Source organism: Lactuca sativa, chromosome 7 (assembly GCF_002870075.4).
Source record: "Lactuca sativa cultivar Salinas chromosome 7, Lsat_Salinas_v11, whole genome shotgun sequence".
NCBI lineage: Eukaryota > Viridiplantae > Streptophyta > Magnoliopsida > Asterales > Asteraceae > Lactuca > Lactuca sativa.
The window spans coordinates 28,575,326-28,584,397 of record NC_056629.2 but is presented as its reverse complement, the minus strand read 5'-3'; the positions used below and the strand labels follow the sequence as shown (position 1 = coordinate 28,584,397).

At 30.9% G+C, this 9,072-nt stretch overlaps 1 protein-coding gene across 1 annotated transcript; it reads right to left on the bottom strand.

The window, feature by feature from the left end:
• Positions 1–4,131: 4,131 nt before the first annotated feature.
• On the bottom strand, positions 4,132–5,462 carry LOC111892700 (non-classical arabinogalactan protein 31). Its single transcript, XM_023888756.2, has 2 exons — positions 4,810–5,462; positions 4,132–4,659 (listed from the first exon to the last, which is right to left on the bottom strand). The coding sequence occupies exons 1-2, from the start codon at positions 5,363–5,365 to the stop codon at positions 4,340–4,342; spliced, it is 876 nt and encodes a 291-aa protein (XP_023744524.1). The 5' UTR covers positions 5,366–5,462; the 3' UTR covers positions 4,132–4,339.
• Between the last annotated feature and the right edge of the window lie 3,610 nt (positions 5,463–9,072).

Sequence of the window (9,072 nt, the reverse complement as noted above, 5' to 3'; positions counted from 1 at the left end):
TTGATATAAAACTTATGGTTATGTGTTATGTTATTTTTTTTTTATTGATTTAGAACTTGTTTTATGTGGATTTTTAAGGGAAAATGACTTGTAAGGTTAACGAAGTATCAACATTGTACAAAAAATACCATTAAACTTTTTTTTGTATACATATCGCCAACCAACTCTAAAGTTTGTACACATATGACCATTAAACTTTACATTTGTTCAAAAAATACCATTGCGTTACCGGTGATAGTAGATCAACCGCCACATGTCATGCAACGTGGTTCCTGACATGGATTTTACTGTTTATTATGTACACATTATACCATTAAACTTTTTTTGTACACATTATACCATTAAATTTTTTCTTGTACATATTTTACCATTAAACTTTTTTGTACACATTTTGCCATTAATTTTATATAATTTATTAAAAAATAACATTTCAAAAAATACATGTTATTACATAAAAATGAGTTTTCCATCATTGTTACTCCCTGATTTCGTAATGTTTAGGAGAGAGGGTTCATTTTTACAACGATTGTAAGCGCTCCCTTTTGCAACAACATCTTACATCTATGTTTACATCGATTGAAAATCACTAGGTTTGAACTTGAGGCTTCCTATAGAGTACCTAAGAAATAATAAACTCTTCATTATTTTAGCTAAACTTTAATAAACTTACCATTATAAGTCATTTTCCTATCGCTAAACAACAATATAACTTTAATGCATATTTCTAATCAAGAAAGGAGAGCGCGTGGGAGGGGGGGGAGGGTAAACAACATATAGTTTTCGGTCGATGTATGACCAACATAAATGTACGATGTTGTTGCAAAAGGGAGTATTTAGTATCATTTTCAAAAACGAACCCTCTCCCCCAAACCTTACAAAATCAAGGAGTAACAATGATGGAAAACCCATTTTGATGTAATAATATGTATTTTTTGAAATGTTATTTTATTTGAATAAATTATATAAGATTAATGGTAAAATGAGTACAAAAAAATTTAATGGTAAAATATGTACAAGAAAAAGTTTAATGGTATAATGTCTATAAAAAAAAGTTTAATGGTATAATGTGTACATAATAAACAGTAAAATCCATGTCATCAACTACGTGGCATGACACGTGGCGGTTGACTTACTATCACCGGTAATGTAATGGTATTTTTTGAACAAAGGTAAAGTTTAATGGTCATATGTGTGCAAACTTTATAGTTGGTTGGTGATATGTACACAAAAAAAAAAGTTTAATGATATTTTTTGTATAATGTTGATAATTTGTTACCCTTACAAGTCATTTTTCCGATTTTTAATGTCTGAATTTGTGGACGTCAAATTCTCTATTTATATATGTATTTATGTGTAAAAAAAACAAGAAAATGATGAAAATTATAGAAAACGACCGGACCGTTGAACCGTTTGAACAAAAAACCAGTTTCCCGGGTTACAAAAACTGTAAGATTGGCTATTTTAATGATGTTTTGTGCTCCGCCATTTCCTTGAATTTTTAGTCGGGGGTCTAAACTTGAAATCAATTGAATTTGAATCGTGTAGTTAGCCCTGTTGAAAATACCCGATACCCGAATTACCCGCCCGATTTTTTCGGGTATCGGGTAAATCGGGTATCGGGTAAATTTTTCCGGGTAATCGGGTTACCCGATTTATTTTCAGGTCGGGTAAAGGGTACATTTTTTGGGTTTTGGGTATACCCGAATTACCCAAATTATTTTAAAAATTCTTTTTTTTTGTAGAGCTTGTACTATATAGCAGGTATTTGATCACGCTTAAACTAACTATCATTATTGTAAAACATAAATATATTTATTATGACAATACGACACTAACAATATTAAAAGTAATTTTTATATACATCACGTTTTTTAAAACTTAACTGTTTTCTAGATTATAGTTTTTATTACTACTAACAAACTCATTATCTTGACGAAACTTTAGAACATGACAAAACTTATGGCTACATTTATCTTAAACATTTTAAACTTTTAAATTAAGATCTTTAAATATTTGTTTTTTAACATCTTATTAGATTAGATTAAGTTGTTAAAAAATTACTTGATATCTCATGTATTATTGACTAGAAAATATCAATGTTCAAAGCTTGAGTAACTTCGTTTATGTCTCGTTTGTTTATATAAACAAAACTAATAAAGCACGATGTATTTATTTCATTAAATTTATTTTTAGGTGAAATTCAAAAAAAAATCATATATTTCGGGTAATACCCGAATTACCCAAACCCGACCCGATACCAGAATTACCCAAACCCGAATTACCCGAATTTAGTTTGGGTAGGGTAACGGGTAATTTTTCTAACATGAAAAACCCGAATTACCCAACCCGAAAAAATTACCCGTTCAACACCCCTACGTGTAGTTACAAAACCCGAACTATACTTTGGTCATTCGAAAATAAAAAAAATTGTCATTTATAGCAAAACTATAAACACGATGATTAAAATAAGGGATAATGACTTAGGAGGGTAATAACGTTTCCTGTTTGTCCATTTTTGGTCCCTAACGTATTTTTTGTGTGTATTACACCATTAAGGTTATTATAACCGTTTACAAATAGTCCTTTTAACAGGAAGAAGCCGGTAAAAGGATTATTTATAAACGGTTATAACAACCTTAATGGTGTAATATACACAAAAAAATACGTTAGGGACCTAATATGGACAAACGGGAAACGTTATTACCCTCCTAAGTCATTATCTCATGAAACTATAAACCCCTATAATAAATTTTTACTTTTTAAATTAGAAACTTATAGGTCTTGGGGTTGGTAGTTTGGATGTTTTTAACCTCGACCTTCTTTATAAATGAAAGTGGCAGTTTCTTAATGACAGTGGAGCTCTTCGGGTTAAAATTGTCAAATTTTGTCATGGGGAAGGTGGTGGTTTTTCGGACGATTCAAGAATAGGAATTGGAGGGGGTGTTTGGCAAAAGATTGTAGGATCCATTAATCACCTCCACTAGAATGGTTGTATTCCTTCTAATTACATGTATAGAGTGGTGGGGGATGAGACTCAAACGAGGTTCTAGAAGGATGTTTGGTGCTTGGATATTCCTCTTAAGGAGCGGTTCGGGAGGCTCTTTGCTTTGGCCTTTAATCAAGATGCTCGAGTAAGTGAATAATGGGATCCGGGGGGGGTGTAATTTTCATTGGCGTCGGGGGATTAGAGGAGGGCTGAATCGACCCAATTTGATTATCTTGTAGAAGGATGTTTGGTGCTTGAATATTCCTCTTAGGGAGCCGTTCGGGAGGCTCTTTGCTTTAGCCTTTAATCAAGATGCTCGAGTAAGTGAATAATGGGATCCGGAGGGATGTAATTTTCATTGGCCCCTCCTCTAATCCCCCAACGCCAATGAAAATTACATCCCTCCGGATCCCATTATTCACTTACTCGAGCATCTTGATTAAAGGCTAAAGCAAAGAGCCTCCCGAACTGCTCTTTAAGAGGAATATCCAAGCACCAAACATCATTCTAGAACCTCGTTTGAGTCTCACCCTCCACCACTCTAAACATGTAATTAGAAGGAATACAACCATTCTCATGGAGGTGATTAATGGATCCTACAATCTTTTGCCAAACACCCCCTCCAATTTCTATTCTCGAATCTTCCGAAAAACCACCACCTTCCCCATGACAAAATTTGACAATTTTAACCCGAAGAGCTCCCTTGTCATTAAGAAACTGCCATTGTCATTAAGAAACTGCCACTTCCATTTATAAAGAAGGCCGAGGTTAAAAACATCCAAACTACCAGCCTCAAGACCTATAAGTTTCTTATTTAAAAAGTAAAAATTTATTATAGGGGTTTATAGTTTCATGGGATAATGACTTAGGAGGGTAATAACGTTTCCCGTTTGTCCATATTAGGTCCCCAACGTATTTTTTGTGTATATTACACCATTAAGGTTGTTATAACCGTTTATAAATAATCCCTTTACCGGCTTCTTCCTGTTAAAAGGACTATTTGTAAACGGTTATAATAACCTTAATGGTGTAATACGTACAAAAAATACGTTAGGGAGCTAAAATGAACAAAGGAAACGTTATAATTACCCTCCTAAGTCATTATCCCTTAAAATAAACCCCAATTTTCTTAATCCAACTGCCCATTATTGAAAGAAGCATATTCATTCAAATTTATTAACCAAATACTACATGGCAAAATCCCTCATCTTTTCATCAAACTACAACTCAAACAACTAAGCATCACATCAGGAGAACAGACAACTCTAAATAACACTTAGCACCTTAAACTAATCATAATAGGCCTTCAAACCCCTCAACTTCTCCTTCTTCACTAAACCAGTCTTCTATAATCTAAAGTGGGCATCGTGTCTTCTTTGAGGCTTCAAATGCGAATGGACCCACTGTGAACACATCGAAGGGCAGCACTGGCGTAAGTACGATCTTTGGCTTTGGGGTAGGGACTAGAGTGGCACCCTTAATCCCATAGTGCAAGTTGGTGGGCGTGTTACATGTAGCCTTTGGCGACGATAGCAAAGTGACCTTACACTTGTGCACCCCAAAAGTGGTCAACGTCTTAGGTGGCATGATGAAGAAGAAGCCGTTCTTATCGGTTGTAGATTTGACCCTCAGTGGATACTTAGTGTTGTTGCATGTTAAGAGTACCACAGCCCCTGTAATTCATGTTTCGTGCATTAATAAGTTGTGTACTTGGATAGAAGAACAAGATTGTGAAGATTTATATATAATGCACTTACTAAATTCAACGTAAAATACATATAGAAATACAAATATATTGGTTAAAAAAGAGTGAGAATTTATACCCTGTAGAGGAGTAGCGCCAACGAGTGTGTCAATACCCTTGTACTTGCAAGCTTTGCAGTAAACCATACCACGGACCGCCACCTGCCTCCGTGTCGGAAGAGGTGCGTGTGACGGAGCCGGTGAGTGACTTGGTGGATGAACAGGCGCCTTGGTTGGTGGATGCACAGGTGCCTTGGTCGGTGGATACACAGGTGCCTTTGTCGGAGGATGCACTGGCGCCTTGGTCGGAGGACGTACAGGGGCCTTGGTTGGAGGATGCACAGGCGCCTTGATCGGTGGGTGAACAGGAGCCACTCTGGGTGGGTGCACCGGAGCGACACTTGGTGGGTGAACTGGAGCTACAGTTGGTGTGTGAGCCGTAGGAGGAACAGCAGGTTTGTGGTGGTGGCCGCCGGGACGCTTGGGATGATGGTGGTGGGGTGCAGGAGCTACGGTAGGGGGGTACGACGGCGAGTAGTGTGGAGCCTGTGTCCAGCTCACATGGTCAAGATCTAAACCATTGATCATCAAACAAGAGCTAAGAACCATGACCGAGAGCAAAACCCTGAAACCCATGTTGGTTTCAGTGAGTGTTTTTGGTGTTGTATGTGAAAGAGAAAAGTAAAGAGAGGGAAGCGAAGGGCACGGTGGAAATGGTGGTGGAGGTGGTGGTATTTATACAGAAGAGACAGCGGCGCCGGGGGAAGAGGTAACCTCTTGCAGAATTTACTTCAGAATTTTTTTGCATAAAAAACAGAGGTTAGTGGGTCCAAAGAAGATAGATATATAATATATACGCCAAAATTAGCATATGCAATTTTTGTAGGGATGAATTTACTTCGAATTAAAAAATAAAGTAATCAACTTTGTTCTGAAAATTTTCATTTGGTCGTCGAAATTTGAAAATCATCATGGATTAATGGATAACTTTGAACCGTAATAAAGGGATCTTATGTAAAGGTGTTCAGTCATTTATTATATTTTAATTCAAACTGATTTATTGAAATTTATAAAAACTGATTCATAACAAACGTAAAAAACCTTAGAGTTTTTAACCAAAACAGGGTGGTTGGAAAAAATATTTACCAATTTAGTATAATTTCAAAAATATTTACCAAACTAGTGGTTTTCTTATTTTTCTTGTATTTTTCAGTTTTTTTACTTTTTTTATTTGATTTTAAATATCAGTTTTTTTCTCCAACTTTTTATTGTTTTCTTTTATTTTTTCTTAAATATCAGTTTTTTATTTTTTTTTTTCAGTTTTTTTCTTTTTGTAATATATGTTTAAAATAGTATAAAAAACAAAAAATGTATATAGTTACACGCCTTCTCGTCAATTAAAAATAAAATGTTTTAATGAATTGCACTATTATAATTGATTATTGTCAGCTATCACAAAAATAAACACCATAAAAAGTAAAGTTTTCTAGTTCCGCAAAAAATATTTTCTAATAATTATGTAATATTTCATTTTTAATTGACGTCAAAACATCTGTGTTCAACGTATATTAAAAATGTTAAGATAATATTTTAATAAAATATATTAGTGACTGCAATTACTTATGTTATAAACTATTATAAAATGGCTTATTAAAAAATATTGTAATATTATACACTATCGGCAGTGGTAAATATCATTGCAATTGCTCATTTTTTTGTGGTATTATAAGAAAATTTGCCCATAAAGTTATCCATATTTCTATGAACTATCAAATAATTGAAAATTATAAAATAATGTAACAACACATGAACACTTAATATATATATATATATATATATATATATATATATATATATATATATATATATATATATATATATATATATATATATATATATATTTCAAATTAGAAAAATTGAAACTAAAATAATGCATTAATGAATTTATTCAAATAAAATATTGTGGATCTTTAATTTGCACATAAAATTTTATTTAGAAGACGTACATTCGCATATATTTTTAATATGTAAAAGCCTAACGGAGGAGGTAACGACCTCTATATAAATTTATTCATAAAATGTATTATCGTTAATAAGATGTTCAGTGGAATCGAAAAACTCTATTTTTTCATGGTATTTCTTTTGTGACGGGTGACAATAATCAATTATAATAGTGTTATTCATTAAATCATTTTATTTTTAATTGACGAAAATGCATGAAATTATGTATTTTGTATACTATGTTAAACATATATTTAAAAAAGGAAAAAAAATTGAAATAAAGAATAAAAATCTGATATTTAAAAAATTAAAAAAAAACAATAAAAAACTTAAATAAAGAAAAAAACTGATATTTAAAATAAATAAAAACAACAAGTAAAATTGAAAAATACAAGAGAAAATGAAAAACCACTAGTTTGGTAAATATTTTTTAAAGTATACTAGATCGTATGCAACTCGACTACTACTTTAACGGGATACTTTATATCCATTTCATTTATTTAAACGTAATCGTTAAAAAATTTATAATACCGTCATTTAAATCTCATTAGTTAATAATATTTACATTGAACACGATGAAGCAATGCAAACTTCGGGTTTCTGATTAGGAGACTATAAATATAAATGGTTGTGGCTTAAAATTTTAAAATATATATAATATTTTAAACCAAACAAGAGTAAACCAATCACCGGATTATGAAAAAGAATAGGACCAAGAGTCAAACATATTATAGCCTGTTTCGCTGTGATTCTGGTTTAATTATTTAAATATGAATAGCTAGAAGAAGATTTGAGAAGAAGCGGAGCGGGTGATATTCAGGGTTATCCAGAGTTATTATTACACGTTGAAGAAGCATGAATTTCTGGCGGGATTCTTGCTTTGATTGTCTTTCACATGCTTCATCCATATATATATATATATATATATATATATATATATATATATATATATATATATATATATATATATATATATATATATATATATATATATATATATATATATATATATATATATATATATATATATAAGAGTTCAATTGAGAAAAAAAAAAAAAGATTGAGAATGGATGAATCATTTTCAGCCATTCATTTATTTTTGCCGCAAAAGCATCCGTACCAGCAGAAATGGGAAATGAATAGACATTGTTTTCCAACAAAACATGTTTCCTTAAACTATGATAATCATTACCTTAATATATACAAAAACATAGTTTTTTTCGTTTTTTTTAATTTTTAAAAAGCTGTTTTTATCGAAAAATGATTTTAAATATACCAAAATTCATGATTTTTTATTCTCTACAAATAGACATTCATATTGATATAGTTTTAAGATAAATAAAAAAATTTATTTTTTTTATATTTTCAGGTATCGTTATTTATAAGTGAATAAAAATGAATCAGGTTTTTACTACAGTACATTCGTTATTCAGTTATGAATAAAAACTATGATTAATTTTTTTTTGTTACAATTTAAGTATCATTCATATATGAATATAGCATATAATAAAAATAATATATTCATATTTAAATATTAGACGATGCATTCACTTATGAATATTACATAGTATATTCACTTGTGAATATTAGATAATATATTCACTTATGAATATTAGATAATATTTTCATATCTGAATATTACATAGTATTACATGGTATATCACATGTGAATATTACATGGTATATTCATTTATGAATATTAGATAATATATATTCACTTATTAATATTACACAGTATATTCATATATGAATATTACACAGTATATTCACATATGAATATTACAAGGTATTTTCATAAATATATATAATTTTTATATGTTATTCACATATGAATAACATACAGACTTGCATATTTGTTTTTTTGTTTTAATAATCATATACTGAAAAAACATATTCATATATGAATATAACGTGGTAATTTAGTTTATGCATTTCATCAAACAGTTGGAATGCATACAATTTAACTTTTTTTGAAAATGTTAAAAACATGATATTTTGACTATTTAAATCTTACAAAAGAGTAGATTGATAGAGAATTATATGAAATTTTTCAAAAAAAAAAACAATTTGATTTTTTTCTAACCTCAATTTTGAAGTTTTATTTGATAATCGATGTTGAATGAATGATATGAAGTGGATTTTTGTTGATTATCGATGATGTTGATCTAATAACGTTGGGAGTATAATTAATCATAGATGTTGAAGATCTGATCATATTCAAGCACAATTGAAGGTTGAATTAAAAGAACCAAAAACGATTTTTTGTTGTTAACTGTTGAATCGTGTTGATTATTGACGAAGATCGATGATTGATTAGCACTGTATGATGTTGATGATGGTTT

What these genes read in the sequence shown, in the direction of transcription:
- LOC111892700 (XM_023888756.2), bottom strand. Translation starts at nt 5,365, where the DNA reads ATGGGTTTCAGGGTTTTGCTCTCGGTCATGGTTCTTAGCTCTTGTTTG. An exon ending in TGGCGCTACTCCTCTACAGG is followed by an intron (nt 4,660 to 4,809) that starts GTATAAATTCTC and finishes CATGAATTACAG; the next exon opens with GGGCTGTGGTACTCTTAACA.